At 34.3% G+C, this 21,770-nt stretch overlaps 1 protein-coding gene across 4 annotated transcripts in view; it reads right to left on the reverse strand.

Annotated features, from left to right (window-relative positions):
• LOC149788497 (S-adenosylhomocysteine hydrolase-like protein 1) overlaps positions 1 to 21,770 on the reverse strand; it is a 193,808-nt gene that overhangs the window by 25,236 nt on the left and 146,802 nt on the right. For all 4 annotated transcript variants that reach the window (XR_016424157.1, XM_089974499.1, XM_089974501.1 and 1 more), the window contains 5 exons: positions 12,918 to 13,094; positions 11,097 to 11,143; positions 2,943 to 3,006; positions 2,493 to 2,581; positions 432 to 502 (listed from right to left, as the gene is read on the reverse strand). Coding sequence is in view for 3 of the 4 variants with exons in the window: in XM_089974499.1 (XP_089830625.1) it covers positions 432 to 502; positions 2,493 to 2,581; positions 2,943 to 3,006; positions 11,097 to 11,143; positions 12,918 to 13,094 (448 nt within the window). In the remaining variant the exon portion in view is untranslated. The remainder of the gene's footprint in view (positions 1 to 431; positions 503 to 2,492; positions 2,582 to 2,942; positions 3,007 to 11,096; positions 11,144 to 12,917; positions 13,095 to 21,770) is intronic.

The following is a 21,770-nucleotide window of genomic DNA, read 5'->3' on the forward strand; positions in this document are numbered from 1 at the left end:
AATGTATGAGGTAGACCTATGGAACTGGTAGATTTAAGCAGGGTACAACTTGCTTAATGTGTGAGGTAGACCTATGGAACTGGTAGATTTAAGCAGGGTACAACTTGCTTAATGTGTGAGGTAGACCTATGGAACTGATAGATTTAAGCAGGGTACAACTTGCTTAATGCATGAGGTAGACCTATGGAACTGATAGATTTAAGCAGGGTACAATTTGCTTAATGCATGAGGCAGACCTATGGAACTGGTAGATTTAAGCAGGGTACAACTTGCTTAATGTGTGAGGTAGACCTATGGAACTGGTAGATTTAAGCAGGGTACAACTTTCACAACTATAAATACAGCATTTACAATTCTATCAAACTGTAAACAAACTGCAACGTTTTACACACATATTTACAGGAAAACATCTTTATGAGAACAAACAGTACCTGTACAGGTAATTAAGATGTCAGCACTTCTCACAACCTCCTCCAGGCGCACAACACGGAAACCATCCATGCTATAAAATATAAAGATTCATAAGAAACAGTCAAGCTTAAGTCTATCCAAATGAAATGTATGTATCCAGACGGAAGAGCAAAAGGTTTCTGCATTAGACAGAACTACACAGTTAAAAAATTACGAGAATGTATAAAAAAATTTGAGCATTCAAGTTCAGGGTTGTAATGCATGCACTGATTCAATGAGTATAGCTTGAATATTCAAGTGCAAAACTGTAATGTATTTACTGATAAACGAGAAATATATTCATGGAAATCAATAACCCCACCATTATGATCTCTGTTTAAATTGTGATGAAATGATGGATGGATAGACAAGTAATATTTTATTGCCTGTCAACTTTCCTGATGAGACAGACATAAAACTGACATCATGAAAAGACATTAAATTGTGAGTGACATCGTGATGAGACATAAAACTGTGTCACTGACAACATCAAGACAAGACAAAAAACTGTCCGACATCATGAGATATAAAACCATGATTCACATCATGAGACATACAGACTGACAACACCATGAGACATAAAACTGTGTCACTGACAACATCAAGACAAGACAAAAAACTGTCTGACATCATGAGATATAAAACCATGATTCACATCATGAGACATACAGACTGACAACACCATGAGACATAAAACTGTGTCACTGACAACATCAAGACAAGACAAAAAACTGTCTGACATCATGAGATATAAAACCATGATTCACATCATGAGACATACAGACTGACAACACCATGAGACATAAAACTGACTGACATCATGTTTAACTACAGATAAGACAAACATGGGCATCAATACTATACTATGCAGTTTAAGCTCAAAATATCAACAATATCACCTCTCCAGCGGCCCAGTGGTTAAAGTGTCCACCTCAGATGCAGGAGGCTGCGGGTTAGAGCCCTGGCCAAGTCATACCAAAGACCTATAAAAATGGTACTAACAGCTGCCTCGGTTGGCGCTCAGCATTAAGAGGTTAGTGTTAGGACTGGTTGGTCTGGTGTCAGGAGAATGTGACTAGGAGGGACATCATGCTAGATGTCTGTGGCATGATGCCCCAGTGCTAGACATCACTATAAACTGCAGACATCGTAACAATATGATTTAATTTTTTTTAAAAGCTATGTTAAAAATCCAGATCACACACACACTCATCAACAATGTCCTGTCACAAAAGTATCATGCCAAATATTGCAAATCATAACATTTTAGTGTTGTTGGACTTTCACATAGACTGTAAATCTGGGATATTTGTGAAACACAATTTTGGTGAAAAATGCATTTTCATTAGTGCATGGTGTGCTATTTTATGATGGAAGCTAATTTAGTATTTCATTTGTGCACTATATTCTATTTTTATGACGAATGCTATTTAAGTTTTTCATTAGTGATCTGGATTCTATTTTAAAACGAATGCCAAGTTGGTTTTTCATTTGTTCGTTGTGTACTATTTTATGACGAATGCCAATTTGGTTTTTCATTAGTGTACTGTATTCTATTTGATGACAAATGCCAAGTTGGTTTTTTCATTTGTGTGCTGGATACTATTTTATTACGAATGTCAATTTGATTTTTCATTAGTGCGCTGTGTACTATTTTATGATGAATGCCAATGTGGTTTTTCATTAGTGTGCTTTGTGTGTGTGTGTAATTTGGATTTTTAACATAGCTTTAACAATTTTTCAGTCATATCGCTATGACGTCTGCAGTATGACAGTTAATAGTGATGTCTAGCACTGGGGCATCATGCCGCAGACATATAGCATGATGTCCCAACCAATCACATTATCCTGACACCAGGCCGACCAGTCCTAACACTAACCTCTTAATGCTGAATGCCAAGCTTTGTCTATTTAATGATGAATGCCAATTTAGTTTTTCATTAATGCGTTATGTACTATTTCAAGATGAATACCAATTGGGTTTGCTTGATAAATTTGGAAACTTGGATGCTGAAAAAAATGAGGTTATTTGCAAAACTTACCAAGCCTGAAGGGCACAAATAGGGTCAATCTCCGTCACCATGATGATGGCACCCATACCTTTCAATGCTGCACAACAGCCTTTTCCAACCTGAGAAAAGGAAGAGTATTTTTGGAACTCAGTAATGATGATGCATTTTAAAAGGTACATATACTGTTTGCATAAATCTATCTGAACATTTTTATGGAAATAAATACAATGAATATATCATTTTGCAAACATGTCATCTAAATGTTTTTGTGTTTTAAGATCTACACTGCAGTACTAGCAATCCATCTCCTGTTTAACTGGCGAGTCTTTTACAATGTCAATATTTTATTGCAAGCAATTAACAAAACTTTCTGTATTGTGTTAATCTGATATGGCATGATGGCAATGATTCATTTTCTTATTGCAAACTGTATGTCTGGAGGAACATGGTGCAAGGGAAACTGAAAAGTTTTATACTAACTTCTCCATAGCCACAAACAACAACTTGTTTCCCTCCAAACATGACATCAGTTGTCCTCTTCAGTCTGAAATAAATAAACAAATACAAACAAGATGGCCAAGCCTGCATAATGAGCTCATGATTGAGTACTCCAGTAAAATGTGTGACCTTGACTTCTAGGTCAAAAGGTTGAGTGAGCATGTCATAGAATGAACTGTCTTAGCTTCAGGAAGATTCATCCCAAGTAGGAACAAAATATATCAAGACGTTTAGAAAATAAAAGCGTATCAAATAACTTTACCCAAAGCCTTAATGTAAGTTTTCTATGACTGTGACCTTGATTGCAAGGTAACATGGCAAGTGTTTTCACTAATGAACTGCCTTAGCTTCAAGAAAATTAATTCTACATATAAATAAAATCCATCAATGGTTTTAGGAAATAAAAGCAAATTAAAAAACTACTTTAATCCACATTTTCTGATTGTGAACTTGATCCCAAAAGGTCACAAGGCAAGCGTTTGATTATTGAACTGTCTTAATTCAGAAAGATTCATTCTAAATATAAATAAAATCCATCAAGGGTTTTAGAAAATAAAAGCAAATAAAAAAATTAAAATTTTCTATGATTGTGAATTTGACCCCCAAGGTCAAACAGGAAAGTGAGTGTGCCACAAAATCAATTGTCTTAGACCGATATTGATTGATTCCAAGTATGAATGAAATCATTGAAGATGTTCAGTGAGATGTCAACCCATACTGGCATGAAATAGGAATGTAGTTATTAAAAAAGACCAGAATCTGAATATAAAAATTGGAATACTTCAAATATTTTATCCAATAGTTGAATTAAACATCACTTATTCAGCATGCTTGTTTGGGTTGAAATATGTTTCATACAACCATCTTTTCTGCCATGTGACCTAATGAAATCCATCAAGAAAACATTTATCCAATATTTACACCTTGCATATCCTGTTAAAGTACAAGTCATACAGGTCACGTATGCGCATTTCCTCATTTTAAATTAAATATAAATTATTCTTTTAAAATTTAACACTAATTTACTTTAACCAAAGTCTGTTCAGTCCTGATTATTGACTGCCTCGCACATTAGCTGTCATTAAGAAACTTCCAAATGAAAATTATCGATCTATATGTTCCTTTAGAATGGTGTCAATATATTAAACTTGGGTCAAGAAAAGAGCACATCAAGTGGAATTGTCACAATATAGGGTAGAATGAATTTGTTGATTAATATGCTTTGTTATCATTGTGATGTAATAGGGTGCGACATTCAATCTGGATTGTACAGGATCACACTTTTAGGTTCATTTCATCCAAAAATTGTATATGTACTTTAGCATTGATTTTGCTGTATACACATTTTGGAATGTCTAAATAATGATCTTTCAATGGAATGTAAATGTATAAGAATCCAAAAAGAAGAGAATACTCTCCACTTAAAGGTACGTTGAGTCAAGTTCTAAAACATAAACCCATTACTGAAATAGTCAGTGTTGAATGCCTACATGAACTGTGTGACTTTTACTATATAGTCAGTGTTGAATGCCTATATGAACTGTGTGACTTTTACTATATAGTCAGTGTTGAATGCCTACATGAACTGTGTGACTTTTACTATATAGTCAGTGTTGAATGCCTATATGAACTGTGTGACTTTTACTATACAGTCAGTGTTGAATGCCTATATGAACTGTGTGACTTTTACTATATAGTCAGCATTGAATGCCTATATGAACTGTGTGACTTTTACTATATAGTCAGTGTTGAATGCCTATATGAACTGTGACTTTTACTATATAGTCAGTGTTGAATGCCTATATGAACTGTGTGACTTTTACTATATAGTCAGTGTTGAATGCCTACATGAACTGTGACTTTTACTATACAGTCAGTATTGAATGCCTACATGAACTGTGTGACTTTTACTATATAGTCAGTGTTGAATGCCTATATGAACTGTGTGACTTTTACTATATAGTCAGTGTTGAATGTCTATATGAAATGTGACTTTTACTATATAGTCAGTATTGAATGCCTACATGAACTGTGACTTTTACTATACAGTCAGTATTGAATGCCTACATGAACTGTGTGACTTTTACTATATAGTCAGTGTTGAATGCCTATATGAACTGTGTGACTTTTACTATATAGTCAGTGTTGAATGCCTACATGAACTGTGTGACTTTTACTATATAGTCAGTGTTGAATGCCTATATGAACTGTGTGACTTTTACTATATAGTCAGTGTTGAATGCCTATATGAACTGTGACTTTTACTATATAGTCAGTGTTGAATGCCTATATGAACTGTGTGACTTTTACTATATAGTCAGTGTTGAATGTCTATATGAAATGTGACTTTTACTATATAGTCAGCATTGAATGCCTACATGAACTGTGACTTTTACTATACAGTCAGTATTGAATGCCTACATGAACTGTGTGACTTTTACTATATAGTCAGTGTTGAATGCCTATATGAACTGTGTGACTTTTACTATATAGTCAGTGTTGAATGCCTACATGAACTGTGTGACTTTTACTATATAGTCAGTGTTGAATGCCTATATGAACTGTTGACTTTTACCATACAGTCAGTATTGAATGCCTACATGAACTGTGTGACTTACTATATAGTCAGTGTTGAATGCCTATATGAACTGTGACTTTTACTATACAGTCAGTATTGAATGCCTACATGAACTGTGACTTTTACTATACAGTCAGTGTTGAATGCCTACATGAACTGTGACTTTTACTATACAGTCAGTGTTGAATGCCTACATGAACTGTGTGACTTTTACTATATAGTCAGCGCTGAATGCCTACATGAACTGTGTGACTTTTACCATATAGTCAGTGTTGAATGCCTACATGAACTGTGTGACTTTTACTATATAGTCAGTGTTGAATGCCTATATGAACTGTGTGACTTTTACTATATAGTCAGTATTGAATGCCTATATGAACTGTGTGGCTTTTACTATACAGTCAGTGTTGAATGCCTACATGAACTGTGTGACTTTTACTATACAGTCAGTGTTGAATGCCTACATGAACTGTGTGACTTTTACTATATAGTCAGTATTGAATGTCTACATGAACTGTGTGACTTTTACTATACAGTCAGTATTGAATGCCTATATGAACTGTGTGACTTTTACTATATAGTCAGTGTTGAATGCCTACATGAACTGTGTGACTTTTACTATATAGTCAGTGTTGAATGCCTATATGAACTGTGACTTTTACTATATAGTCAGTGTTGAATGCCTACATGAACTGTGACTTTTACTATACAGTCAGTGTTGAATGCCTACATGAACTGTGTGACTTTTACTATACAGTCAGTATTGAATGCCTATATGAACTGTGTGACTTTTACTATATAGTCAGTGTTTAATGCCTACATGAACTGTGTGACTTTTACTATATAGTCAGTGTTGAATGCCTATATGAACTGTGACTTTTACTATATAGTCAGTGTTGAATGCCTATATGAACTGTGACTTTTACTATACAGTCAGTATTGAATGCCTACATGAACTGTGACTTTTACTATACAGTCAGTATTGAATGCCTACATGAACTGTGTGACTTTTACCATATAGTCAGCGCTGAATGCCTACATGAACTGTGTGACTTTTACCATATAGTCAGCGCTGAATGCCTACATGAACTGTGTGACTTTTACCATATAGTCAGCGCTGAATGCCTACATGAACTGTGTGACTTTTACCATATAGTCAGTGTTGAATGCCTACATGAACTGTGTGACTTTTACCATATAGTCAGTGTTGAATGCCTACATGAACTGTGCGACTTTTATTATATAGTCAGTGTTGAATGCCTACATGAACTGTGTGACTTTTACCATATAGTCAGTGTTGAATGCCTACATGAACTGTGTGACTTTTACCATATAGTCAGTGTTGAATGCCTACATGAACTGTGTGACTTTTACTATATAGTCAGTGTTGAATGCCTACATGAACTGTGTGACTTTTACCATATAGTCAGTGTTGAATGCCTACATGAACTGTGTGACTTTTAACATATAGTCAGCGCTGAATGCCTACATGAACTGTGTGACTTTTACCATATAGTCAGTGTTGAATGCCTACATGAACTGTGTGACTTTTACCATACAGTCAGTATTGAATGCCTACATGAACTGTGTGACTTTTATTATATAGTCAGCGCTGAATGCCTACATGAACTGTGTGACTTTTACCATATAGTCAGCGCTGAATGCCTACATGAACTGTGTGACTTTTACCATATAGTCAGTGTTGAATGCCTACATGAACTGTGTGACTTTTACCATATAGTCAGTGTTGAATGCCTACATGAACTGTGCGACTTTTATTATATAGTCAGTGTTGAATGCCTACATGAACTGTGTGACTTTTACCATATAGTCAGTGTTGAATGCCTACATGAACTGTGCGACTTTTATTATATAGTCAGTGTTGAATGCCTACATGAACTGTGCGACTTTTATTATATAGTCAGTGTTGAATGCCTACATGAACTGTGCGACTTTTATTATATAGTCAGTGTTGAATGCCTACATGAACTGTGTGACTTTTACCATATAGTCAGTGTTGAATGCCTACATGAACTGTGTGACTTTTACTATATAGTCAGTGTTGAATGCCTATATGAACTGTGTGACTTTTACTATATAGTCAGTATTGAATGCCTATATGAACTGTGTGGCTTTTACTATACAGTCAGTGTTGAATGCCTACATGAACTGTGTGACTTTTACTATACAGTCAGTGTTGAATGCCTACATGAACTGTGTGACTTTTACTATATAGTCAGTATTGAATGCCTACATGAACTGTGTGACTTTTACTATACAGTCAGTATTGAATGCCTATATGAACTGTGTGACTTTTACTATATAGTCAGTGTTGAATGCCTACATGAACTGTGTGACTTTTACTATATAGTCAGTGTTGAATGCCTATATGAACTGTGACTTTTACTATATAGTCAGTGTTGAATGCCTACATGAACTGTGACTTTTACTATACAGTCAGTGTTGAATGCCTACATGAACTGTGTGACTTTTACTATACAGTCAGTATTGAATGCCTATATGAACTGTGTGACTTTTACTATATAGTCAGTGTTTAATGCCTACATGAACTGTGTGACTTTTACTATATAGTCAGTGTTGAATGCCTATATGAACTGTGACTTTTACTATATAGTCAGTGTTGAATGCCTATATGAACTGTGACTTTTACTATACAGTCAGTATTGAATGCCTACATGAACTGTGTGACTTTTACCATATAGTCAGCGCTGAATGCCTACATGAACTGTGTGACTTTTACCATATAGTCAGCGCTGAATGCCTACATGAACTGTGTGACTTTTACCATATAGTCAGCGCTGAATGCCTACATGAACTGTGTGACTTTTACCATATAGTCAGTGTTGAATGCCTACATGAACTGTGTGACTTTTACCATATAGTCAGTGTTGAATGCCTACATGAACTGTGCGACTTTTATTATATAGTCAGTGTTGAATGCCTACATGAACTGTGTGACTTTTACCATATAGTCAGTGTTGAATGCCTACATGAACTGTGTGACTTTTACCATATAGTCAGTGTTGAATGCCTACATGAACTGTGTGACTTTTACCATATAGTCAGTGTTGAATGCCTACATGAACTGTGTGACTTTTACTATATAGTCAGCGCTGAATGCCTACATGAACTGTGTGACTTTTACCATATAGTCAGTGTTGAATGCCTACATGAACTGTGTGACTTTTACCATACAGTCAGTATTGAATGCCTACATGAACTGTGTGACTTTTATTATATAGTCAGCGCTGAATGCCTACATGAACTGTGTGACTTTTACCATATAGTCAGCGCTGAATGCCTACATGAACTGTGTGACTTTTACCATATAGTCAGCGCTGAATGCCTACATGAACTGTGTGACTTTTACCATATAGTCAGTGTTGAATGCCTACATGAACTGTGTGACTTTTACCATATAGTCAGTGTTGAATGCCTACATGAACTGTGTGACTTTTACCATATAGTCAGTGTTGAATGCCTACATGAACTGTGTGACTTTTATTATATAGTCAGTGTTGAATGCCTACATGAACTGTGTGACTTTTATTATATAGTCAGTGTTGAATGCCTACATGAACTGTGTGACTTTTACTATAAGAATTGCAATAACACTATTTTTTTGTCATGGTATAATCCTCATCAGCCTTTCGTTTCAAAATCTTTCTTGAACTTTCTCTGGTCAATCAGTGTGCTAAGCTGATGGGATTTCTGACTGATCAATATTCAATTGGTTTTGTGATACAAGCAAATTGATCAGATTTCAGTAAAGAATTATCTGACTTTAGAGTGATCTAGATGCAATGGCAATAAAGTTGAAGTTTGAAAACAAAACTGTATCTGACTGTAAACTCGGAATCTGATAGCAAGTGATCATAACGGCTTAATTTGGGGTTAAAAATAGGAATTTTATCACCAGAATTTGCAATGCTTAGCATCTATGACTTTAGGAAATACAAGCAAATGAAAACTTTAATGAAAAACTTAAATGACTGTGATCTTGACCTCAAGGTCAATAAGGCAAGTAGGTGTGTTACAGAATTGTTGAGCTTCACAATGATTCATCCGATGCATGAAATGAATCTATTAAGATTTTATAAAATATATGAAAATGAAAATAATCTATCAAGTGTTTCAAAAATATATCAAAATGAATAATAAACTATCAAGAGTTTCAAAAATATATGAATATATATCAAGTGTTTAGAAAAGAATCTATCATGATTTTATAAAATGTGTGCAACTGAATAGAATCTATCAGGGGTTTAGGAAATATCCAAATGAAAACTTGACCTTGAAGCAAAATTTCTATGACCTTAACCTAGTGGTCAAAAGGTTGAGCTAGTACATCACAGATGAATTGTCTTAGCTTTCTAATGACTCTTGCTGACTAGGAAGATAATCAGTTAAAGTGTGACCAAAACCATAACAAACTGTCAACAAAGTCATCGCTGCTGGTGGAAAAGTGACTTATGTCTTGCTTTTCTACTAACATGAGCTCTCCAACAAAAAGTAGTCACATGACAAAATTGGGTTATGTCCTGGAAAGACAAAAATTTCAGCTCATGCTATTGAGATTGTGCTCCACGTTTAATGAAACAAACTGACAGCACAATCAGCTCAGCCAAAAAGGTCCATCTGTACTGAACAATCATCTCCTTTGATGATCCGTTTTCAAGCACACATGAAACCAAAATTATACTAGTAAGCATTTAATACCTGACAACCATTCTGATTTTAGAACAGAACATAACTTTATTTCATTCACAACACACACTGTTACCCGAGGACAAAGATACATAACCAAAAGAAACAAATGGCACACAAAATGATTTACATCTGGCAATGAAATATTTTAACAGAAAATCCACGGTTGTACAGCCCTGGATAGTTTATTTTAAGGACTTTTCAAGGAGTCTTTAAGGGCTTCCAAACATTTTCAAGGTTAAAATTGAATTTTGTTGAATTTGATTGTACAATGCAATTCCTCAAATTCAAGGATTCTTCAAGCCTGTACAAACCATGAACTTGACATAAATTTACAAATGTTACAATATTTCCATTTGCAGAATTAATAACAAATCAAATTTGCATACATAAGGATATTTATAATAATGTGTGTGTGTGTGTGTGTGTACTAATAACTGCACCTAAAAAGATAATGGAACTTTTCTCCAACTTCATTTAAAGCAATTATTCTGGTCTTTTTGAAAAGATGGTTGCTTAATGTGGGTGTCTTTTGAAAAGATGGTTGCTTAATGTGTGTGTCGTTTTGAAAAGATAGTTGTTTAATGTTGGTGTCGTTTTGAAAAAATGGTTGCTTAATGTGGGTGTCTTTTTGATAAAATGATTGCTTAATGTAGGTGTCTTTTTGATAAAATGGTTGCTTAATGTGGGTGTCTTTTTGATAAATTGATTGCTTAATGTGGGTGTCTTTTTGATTAAATGGTTGCTTAATGTGGGTGTCTTTTTGATTAAATGGTTGCTTAAAGCAGGTATGATTGTCACTTAGACATAGAGAGTGGTAAAATACTTACGCATCTAAGATCGATTCCCTACAGCTGTACAGATTATCGAACTTTGTCTGAAATAAAGTTCAGTAACATTATAGAAACTTTTGGCATAGCAAACACAGACAGAATACTTCAAACCTGTCTCTCTTTATTCTTAAATGACAAGAAAACAGCAAAAGTATGAAAACTAGGCACCACTTTCATGCACCATCTCAACTTATATAGACCCTCAAATATGTGAAAATTAGGATACAATCATTGCATTTATACAGTAAGACTTTTATATACAGGCAATGCACTATATACAGTAACACTGTTTCATACACGCAAGTCAGAACTAAATTTAACATTAAGAAACTGATGTAGACCATGCCTTCATAAACTTTTATGCAAGGAACATTTAAAAGACTTACTAAATACTTAAGTTAAAATGTTTCATGAAATCACAGTTAAGAGAGATATTGAGCAATGTAACTTAATATCAATGTTTCTCAAAATAACTGTTATTAGGACCAGTCTGCAACCAAAGAGTCAACATCTGTCCAAAAATCTGTCCAGCATATTCTGTTATTAGGACCAGTCTGCAACCAAAAAGTCAACATTTGTCCAAAAATCTGTCCAGCATATTACCAATGTAATAAATTTTGATCTTGGAAAAGTTCGGGTTTTTCCTTTGATAACTGAATAATGCATAAAAGCAAATAAATCTAAGTCACATCATCAATTTATATGTTAGATCACATTAACTTAATAAAAAAATGTCTACAACAAGCTATTTCAATATGGCAATGATTTTTTTATTAAAGCAATAAGAGAATAGATTACATTCTAAGTGCAGTAAAGCATGAATAGATGCCAAATATTCTATAGAATACAAAGTGACAAGAAATATTCTGTAATATACAAAGAGACAAGAAATGTTCAAAATTGAAGAAGGTGAGATATCCTGTCAAAATTGTATCGTTTCCAAAACTTCTGGCAGAATAAGTATTCCTCAAAAATAAACCGATCCCCTTCCTTTTAAACAATTTATTACGACAAGCATCCAGATCCCATAAATACAGTCCTTTGATAAACAAAATTTAAATTGAAGTTTATTAATCAATATTTCAAACTGCATTTCTACTTCATAGTTTATTTTCAAATAAAAATGCTGTGAAAGGCATGGTTTTACTTAAAATTCATTCGTACCTTAGTGACAGAGTCACTGACATTCATGGCTGTCATGTTAATTCTGTCACATTAATTTACTAGACATGGATACTAAACTTCATTCATACCTTAGTGACAGAGTCATTGACATTCATGGCTGTCATGTTAATTCTGTCATATTAATTTACCAGACATGGATACTAAACTTCATTCATACCTTAGTGACAGAGTCATTGACATTCATGGCTGTCATGTTAATTCTGTCATATTAATTTACTAGACATGGATACTAAACTTCATTCATACCTTAGTGACAGAGTCATTGACATTCATGGCTGTCATGTTAATTCTGTCATATTAATTTACTAGACATGGATACTAAACTTCATTCATACCTTAGTGACAGAGTCATTGACATTCATGGCTGTCATGTTAATTCTGTCATATTAATTTACTAGACATGGATACTAAACTTCATTCATACCTTAGTGACAGAGTCATTGACATTCATGGCTGTCATGTTAATTCTGTCATATTAATTTACTAGACATGGATACTAAACTTCATTCATACCTTAGTGACAGAGTCATTGACATTCATGGCTGTCATGTTAATTCTGTCATATTAATTTACCAGACATGGATACTAAACTTCATTCATACCTTAGTGACAGATACTAAAGTTCATTCATACCTTAGTGACAGAGTCATTGACATTCATGGCTGGCACAGTTAATTTGCCAGACTTGGAAAGCTGGTACAGACGATGAACACCAGTAACACTCTCTTCTACAATTCCCTTCACCATGTTAAACATGGCTGGATATCGCTTCAACATTAAGTGGGTGGCATCTCCACCATCATCAAGGATCTGGGGAAATGGAAACAAAGAATGTTTCAATTAAAAAACAATCTATCCATCAAATGTAACTTAAACATATTTGACCCCTCAAAAATGTCAGGTTCAACACTGCATTTATTAACATGACATATAGTGGGTAAAGAAGAAGACACTATCACTGGGTTCCTTAAAATGCTTCAATGATTTTCTTGGACAATCTTGCAGACATCTCTGATCATTTTCATGGCTTTTTTTAACATTATTAAGACAGGACTCTCTAATAAATATTTTCAGACAAAGGCCCAAGGCAGGTGACTTAAAATAATCAATTTAGGCTGACAAAAATATATGTATTTCTGTTCAGTCGACCATCCCAGTTTCTCAATGCTATGCTTAAAAATAAATAAAAAAAAAAACAAAAAAAAAACCCAGTGCTACAAGAAATATTGGCGGAGGGCCCTTATCTAGCTCAAGTCCCATTTGGCCAAAAGGACAACATTCATTGCTACTATATTTATACACTGTAACAAACTGCTATAATTACAGAATGAAATACAAAATTGCTTTTTTACTGACTCATATTTTCTTTGTTTATTCAGTTCTCAAAACAATGTACACATTACATTAAACTTCAAATCTTTAAATAAATGTTTTGCTTTGTTTTTCAATTCTGGTATGAACCCCTTTTGTAGTTTATATACTTCAGTAAAAATCACAGTATGTGAGACAATCTTCAATACATGATTTGGATTCCATTTGACTTTTAGCACTTAAAGCAGCACTTTTATATTTGTTATTTTAATCAGAACTATATTTAACTTTAAAAAAAAACCAAAAGCTTTATGTTTTATAATTAAATTGTATCACAGTTCAGTGGAGAAATAACAAATACTGACACCATATTTCAGTGGAAATCAGCAGCTACCAACTAAACTAAACTAATAATGTCCAGCCAAGGCTTGCAAAAGCTGGACATTACTCATTGAGTTTCAGAAATATAATATTAAATCTTTACCCATTTAAGATTTTCATTATCATAGTATTGTAATGGAAAGAGAAAGAAGAAATAATTGTGTTCATTCTGCCTCAGACGATGTACCTTTCATTTGTTGCGTGTAAAAAAAGTCCCAAACTATTGTCGATTTTTTGGGCAGTTTTATACCCAATATAATTTAAAAACAGATTTTCTTTTACAAATTAGAATTAAAAAAGTAATTGTCCTTCAGAAAAAATGGAACAATTGACTCTGATAACATCGTTACTAAACACTGAAAGTGTATGGAAGTTTTGTGTGATATCTCATAGTTTGATTCAATGAAGCCAGATGATTAATGTAACAATGTTCACTTTCAGTACAGGAGGTTGTTGGATATTCTTGTGAAAGGATTATTAATGGAAGAAGAAATTCCATATTTACTGATTTGGAACAGGAGACTGTGGGAATTGCATCACATAAGAGACATTAGATCCTTTGAGATATTTTACCACGTAAAAATAACATGGTTTGATAGGCCTAATGTTCTGTCAGTTGCGAGATCGGTTTATGTCTAAATTTTTCTATGAACAGAGGCGAGTTTATTTGCTTCTAGAAGTTAATATTTAAACCACTCTTTAGTTATTAAAAACTATAAGGGCGAATTCCTTGTTACAGGATTACTACCCAACCCTCTCCTCGTGCGTGCTATCTATGGACAAATATTGTTAAGTTTATTTGTTGTTGTTGTTGATTGGAGTCTAACATCATTTTATCAGTGCATGATAATACCTGACATAACAAGCCCTAGTGGGGTAAATTCACCATATTCAGAAAGACGTAACCTTATTTTTCACAATTCCCTTTGGTTAGTCGATTCGAATAATGGCCGCCAAAATACTGTTATTGTTGTGGGGTTTAACGCCATTTTTCAGCACATGATAGGCTATACATGGCGGCCAGTATTAATGGTGGAGGACGAACCAGGAAAAACCCCCGGAAAGAACCACCGACCCACGAGAAGCTACCGGCAAGCTTTCTCACATACCCACATTGGCTGAATCTGAGACTCGAACTGGTGCAGACAGAGGTGAGATGGCAGTGATCCATAACGGACAGCGCTTTAGACCACTCGGCCACTCGGGGCCTCCGCCAAAATATTAACAGAATTAGTAAAAAGATAAAGTTCCATAAAGCAAGGTAAAGAAAATTTTCCCATGATTGAAGCCAATCGGTAAGGAACATACTGCACAAGAATTTCATGGGCTTATTTGTACCAATCAGAATCACATAAAGTGATACGTTAATGTGTGGTAATATACAAAATATGAAACTGCACAAACTATATTTAAAGTGCACAACCACATGTATATAACAAACTCAACTATACCACAGGTTAAAATTAATCAACAATTACTTGGGTACTGATCGATACACTCAAATACAATTGGGTAAAACTATTCAACTATGACTTGGGTATTGGCCTATACTTGACTGCTGATGCATTATACATGGAGGACACAAAATATATTTTTTATATTTTTTAAAGTCAACCCCAGTAACCTAGTTTCTAAGCTACTAGCAAAAATATGGTTTATTACAATATAAATTCTAAAAAGAAGTTACAGAATGTCTCTCAGAAGTATTTTGTTTTTCTGCCACATCCTCTTCCAATCTGCAGAAACAGTGGCTACATGTTTTTACCAATGCCATGCATATAAATAGCCCTATTAAATCAAATGATATATTGATATATTTTTCTTCTCCTCTGAGACAGCACAGTGACTGACTTCCATTCAACTCAACGTCCCTCTGAGGTCAATCCAATTAAAGACCTATCAATCACATAAAGATTTATGCGTTTTGCATCCTTGCTGTTGATAATTCCCTCACCCTAATCAATATCAAGTATATCTTCAAGATCTCCTTATTAATATGAATTATATTAAATCACTGTCTTTATTGTCACCTGACTTAATACATCAACTATTTGCTTTTGTAAACTCAGTTCTTATCATTATGACTGAAAATTACATTTTGATGTCGTTGATGACATCACATTTTATTTAAGTGTATCACAGCACTATCAACTCTGGGAGAAATGACAAGGCAGCAACTTCAGTCCTTTGTTAAATAATGAAAAATGAGAAATTCTTATAGTTTTTAATAACTAAAATTAGTCCACAAAAATGAGAACTGCTTGCACATTTTTATTAACTGAAATTAGTTAAGATGAAAGGAAATTATATATTCAACAAACCAGTATATCAGACCTGAGGGAAAATCTTCAGCAGTTTACAAATGAAGATAATCAACAATGGAAGTTTTTAATTGCCAACAGCTGAAGTGGTCTTATGTATCATGCCTTACTGAAAAAATTAACTTTGTTATCATTCTCTGTATTTTAGAAGGAAGTCTGTGACTTTCAATCTATGCGAATTTGGTGAATTATTATACTCTGATTCATATATTACTTTAATCACAATTAGTGACAGCATCCATTTGATTTAAAAATTTTATTTCATGACTTTTTCTTGTGTGAGAAGAACGTGATAATGAACACTAACCTAGTAATATTTAAGGGATTTTTAATTGTTTGGACCCTTAACTATGTAAAAATAACAATATTTCAAAAAGTGCTCAAAAAGCTAAAACCAATTCACAAGCAATTATTATTAAAGAGCTTAGTAACACTTTTTTTACGGGCATTTATGTATGGTAGCACAATGATGGTATAATTATAAAGCAATATTCTTTTGATGGGCATTATGTATGGTAGCACAATGATGGTATAATTATAAAGCAATATTCTTTTGATGGGCATTATGTATAGTAGCCCATAAATGCTATAATTACTTAGTGACATTCTTCTGATGTGGTTTTTATTTATACTAGCATAACATTGACAGTAACATTCATCCGGTAGGCATTATGTATGGTAACATAACAATGATAAAATTACTTAGTAACAATTTCCTGCTGTGTATTTATGTATAGTAACACAACAATGACAGAATTACTAATGCATATCCGATAATACATGCCGGTAGAATGCAGCAGTTTACAATTAATAATGCTATGTGATATATATGAGAAGACCTTATGGTCTTTAGTAATACAAATCTGTGGTTCAAATTTGAAGAAAAAAAACTGGAAAAAATTATCCAGCTAAATTAGTCTCATTTTATACTGATCCATCAGCTCATGATTGTTTTTTTTTAAAAAGAAAAATGCTTTCTAAAAAAAGGCCAAGCTGTTCTACAGGCTGGTCTACAAGCTAGTCTACAAGCACTCACAAAGCTCACATCTGTCTCAAAGCAAAATACATAAACAGCATTTCTTCTGTTTTTGGTCCTTAGTTATAAGACAGTTATCCAAACACTTCTGTTTTTGGTCTTTGGCTATCAGACAGTTATCCAAAGGTTTCTGTTTTTGGTCTTCGGCTATCAGACAGTTATCCAAAGGTTTCTGTTTCTGCTCCTTGGCTATAAGACAGTTATCCAAAGGTTTTTGTTTTTGGTCCTTAGCTATAAGACAGTTATCCAAATGTTTCTGGTTTTGGTCTTTGGCTATCAGACAGTTATCCAAAGGTTTCTTTTTTTGGTCTTTGGCTATCAGACAGTTATCCAATGGTTTCTGTTTTTGGTTTTTGGCTATCAGACAGTTATCCAAAGGTTTCAGTTTTAGGTCCTTGGCTATAAGAGTTATCCAAAGGTTTGTTTTTGGTCCTTGGCTATAAGACAGTTATCCAAAGGTTTCTGTTTTTGGTCTTTGGATATCAGACAGTTATCCAAAGGTTTTTGTTTTTGGTCCTTAGCTATAAGACAGTTATCCAAAGGTTTCTGATTTTGGTCCTTAGCTATAAGACAGTTATCATAAGGTTTCTGTTTTTGGTCTTTGGGTATCAGACAGTTATCCAATGGTTTCTGTTTTTGGTCTTTGGCTATCAGACAGTTATCCAAAGGTTTTTGTTTTTGGTCCTTAGCTATAAGACAGTTATCCAAAGGTTTCTGTTTTTGGTCCTTAGCTATAAGATAGTTATCCAAAGGTTTCTGTTTTTGGTCTTTGGCTATCAGACAGTTATCCAAAGGTTTCTGTTTTAGGTCCTTGGCTATAAGAGTTATCCAAAGGTTTTTGTTTTTGGTCCTTGGCTATCAGACAGTTATCCAAAGGTTTGTTTTTGGTCCTTGGCTATAAGACAGTTATCCAAAGGTTTCTGTTTTTGGTCTTTGGATATCAGACAATTATCCAAAGGTTTCTGATTTTGGTCCTTAGCTATAAGACAGTTATCATAAGGTTTCTGTTTTTGGTCTTTGGCTATCAGACAGTTAACCAATGGTTTCTGTTTTTGGTCTTTGGCTATCAGACAGTTATCCATAGGTTTTTGTTTCTGGTCCTTAGCTATAAGACAGTTATCCAAAGGTTTCTGTTTTTGGTCTTTGGCTATCAGACAGTTATCCAAATGTTTCTGTTTTAGGTCCTTGGCTATAAGAGTTATCCAAAGGTTTTTGCTTTTGGTCCTTGGCTATAAGATAGTTATCCAAAGGTTTGGTGTTGGTCCTTGGCTATCAGACAGTTATCCAAAGGTTTTTGTTTTTGGTCCTTAGCTATAAGACAGTTATCCAAAGGTTTCTGATTTTGGTCCTTAGCTATAAGACAGTTATCATAAGGTTTCTGTTTTTGGTCTTTGTCTATCAGACAGTTATTCAATGGTTTCTGTTTTTGGTCTTTGGCTATCAGACAGTTATCTAAAGGTTTTTGTTTTTGGTCCTTGGCTATAAGACAGTTATCCAAGGCTTTCTGTTTTTGGTCCTTGGCTATAAGACAGTTATCCAAAGGTTTTTGTTCTGGTCCTTAGCTATAAGATAGCTATCCAAATGTTTCTGCTTTTGGTCTTTAGCTATAAGACAGTTATCCAAAGGTTTCTTTTTTCACTAAATGCAACCATGTTTTATGATAGGTTATCATCATTTGTATACTATTTAAAGGATCTCCAACATAGATGCTTTTCTGACAAATTTGGCTAAATTCTGCTGAGTGGTTTTAAAGAAGTATTTCAAAGAAATTCCAATTTACAGTTACAACATGATACTGCCATATTGCACACATGCATAATTTTTACAACTTTTAAGACCTTCATACGAGAACACTTCATGTCAAAATTTATTAAACTTGTTGAATGGTTCTGAAAGTATATAAAAAAAAAATCCGTTTATTGTTTTGCTGTTGTATTTAGAGCTAGGTACCACAAAATAATCTGTGCCATGGTATACAGTGGTATTTGGTATTTTTTAACATACTGTGATAATACTATAGTAAATAATGCAAAAACATAAACCAGCAAAATGTAAAATGTAAATCAAACTGACCATCTTTTGCTGCAGAAGTGTGCTGTGTACAGAGAAAGAGAGAGAGATATGCATACAATCGTCCAATTTTATGATTCTAACAAAAAGAGAATGTTAAGAAATAAATTTAAAACTCAAAAAGCTAGTGCTTGTGAAAATAAACTTAAAACATAAAAAGTTAACCAGCCAGTTAAGCATCATAAATGGATCACAGTGACCTGCTTTTGTCATGAGGGTCATGAAATCATCAAAATACACCACCTAACAAGTTTTATGTTGGGTCTCATAGTAAGAATACTGGGCACAAATAAACCCACCTTGTCATCATTATGTTAGGTGTAACAGTAAGAATAAAGGGCACAAAAATCCAACCTTGTCATCATTTGCTAAAAGCAACCACTTAACCTATGTCAGTAAAATGTGAAATGTAAGTCACTGTGACCATTTTGCGGTAAGGGTATGGTAATAGCAGAGGTACACAAAACACTCTCTACTCTGATAACTTCTGCATGAAGAGTGCTTGAGAAATTACCTTAAAACACAAAATGTAACCAAATTCAGTGAAGCATGAAACACAAATCAAGGACCTACTTCTGAGATAAGGGTGTACTGTAGCAATTAAAATACATCCTCTCACCAAAATTCATGATCCCAAATATAACTTTATGCACACAGTGTGCAAGAAATTTGAACCAAATGCAAAAGCTTAGATAATGTACATAGAGTACAGCTCCCATGATTATTTGAAACCCCACACTTCACAGTGGGGAACTTATCTCCTCCACTTCATGCTGCGAAATCACTGTAATGGGGTGATAAACAGTTACAAATCACCACTGCACCTCTGTAGGTGCGCCGATGGCTCTTCCACCAAGGTCGACATCATTGACTGACATTCAAACAGCCAGTAAATGAAGACCACCTATGGAATGACTTAGATACCTTGAGTGAATTACAATCAGATACGATTTCAATAATGAAGTGATCTTTATTTTGATCATGTATATGGACATTACAAAATTAATTTAAAATGTTTTCTGTATTCAGAACAGTTAGAAAAATCAGTCTGATTGACTTCTTCTGCAACAAGTTTATGCTTTCACTCTATTTAATGAAATCTTTACAAACTTACACACTGATTTGATGATAGGCACACCATGCCAAGTTTATCTTGAACTGTTTAAAGTTATCATACTGTTTTAACATGAAACGTAATCTTTTGCAGTTTGGACAATTCCAGATAACTGCTTTTGTTACTCCTCCCCCAACCCAAACAAACAGATAACACTGAATTTACCCTTAAATGCAAACCACGTCGTAATGACAGTCATCAGGCTGAAAAAACATTAACAAAACTGTCAACTAGTTTAATTCTGAGTACATGTGTACTGGAATGGGCTGGACATCTTTCCAACAAGGATATTTGTATTCTTTCATTCATCATTGTTCTTTCCAACTGGGATATTTCTGTTGTTATGATAATACAAATTTATTTCAAATAAGGAATGGTAAAGTGCATACCCTGAGAGATGCATAATTTTTGTGATTATGTGACAAGAAAAGCATAAACTTGCCGAACAATTTCACGTAGAAAACACTTCAATAAAACAATTTTATGTTAAAAAGACTTGAATAAACAACGTTGTAACCGATAAGGAGGTTATTCAGCAGCAGTGGGAAAATGGAGCAAATGTAAAGAGAATTATGTTCCAAGATTTTTGATTGGTTATGGAATGTGCATGACAATAATACCTGCTCGCATATCATGCTCACACCAAGAATAAGAACTATTAACTATTAATGTATTGAGGCCATTCTGATCACAACACAAAGACTTTCTCATTCACATCCTTTACCTCAAACAATAAATATCAGCAATTCCAACATTAAATTCACATAATCAGTACGAAACCTAGGTGTTACTCTGGACAGTACTCTCACATTGCACCAACATGTCATGAACATATGCAAGGCTGCACATCTTCAGCTGAGACACATCAGCTCAATTCGCAAATAGCTTTCAGTTGATGCCACTAAAACACTTGTGTGTTCATTAGTACTTTCAAGACTAGACTATTTTAACTCAATTCTGTCTGGTTCATCTCAATATCTACTCCAGAAACTTTAAAAAGTTCAAAACACAGCTGCTCGGATCATACTTAGAGTACCACGATCAGAGCACACCTCCCCGCTGCTCTGTACCTTACACTGGCTATCCATTCGATCCAGAATCAAACACAAAATTTGTTCTCTGTGCTATATTTCACTGTTGGACGCTAGTCCAACATACCTATCTGACCTCACCCATGTGTACACACCAGCAAGATACTTACGCTCCTCTTCTGACAATCGTATACTCATTGTCCCCACTATGAAAACAAAGTC

Source organism: Sinohyriopsis cumingii, chromosome 11 (assembly GCF_028554795.1).
Source record: "Sinohyriopsis cumingii isolate HCF-2022 chromosome 11, ASM2855479v2, whole genome shotgun sequence".
NCBI lineage: Eukaryota > Metazoa > Mollusca > Bivalvia > Unionida > Unionidae > Sinohyriopsis > Sinohyriopsis cumingii.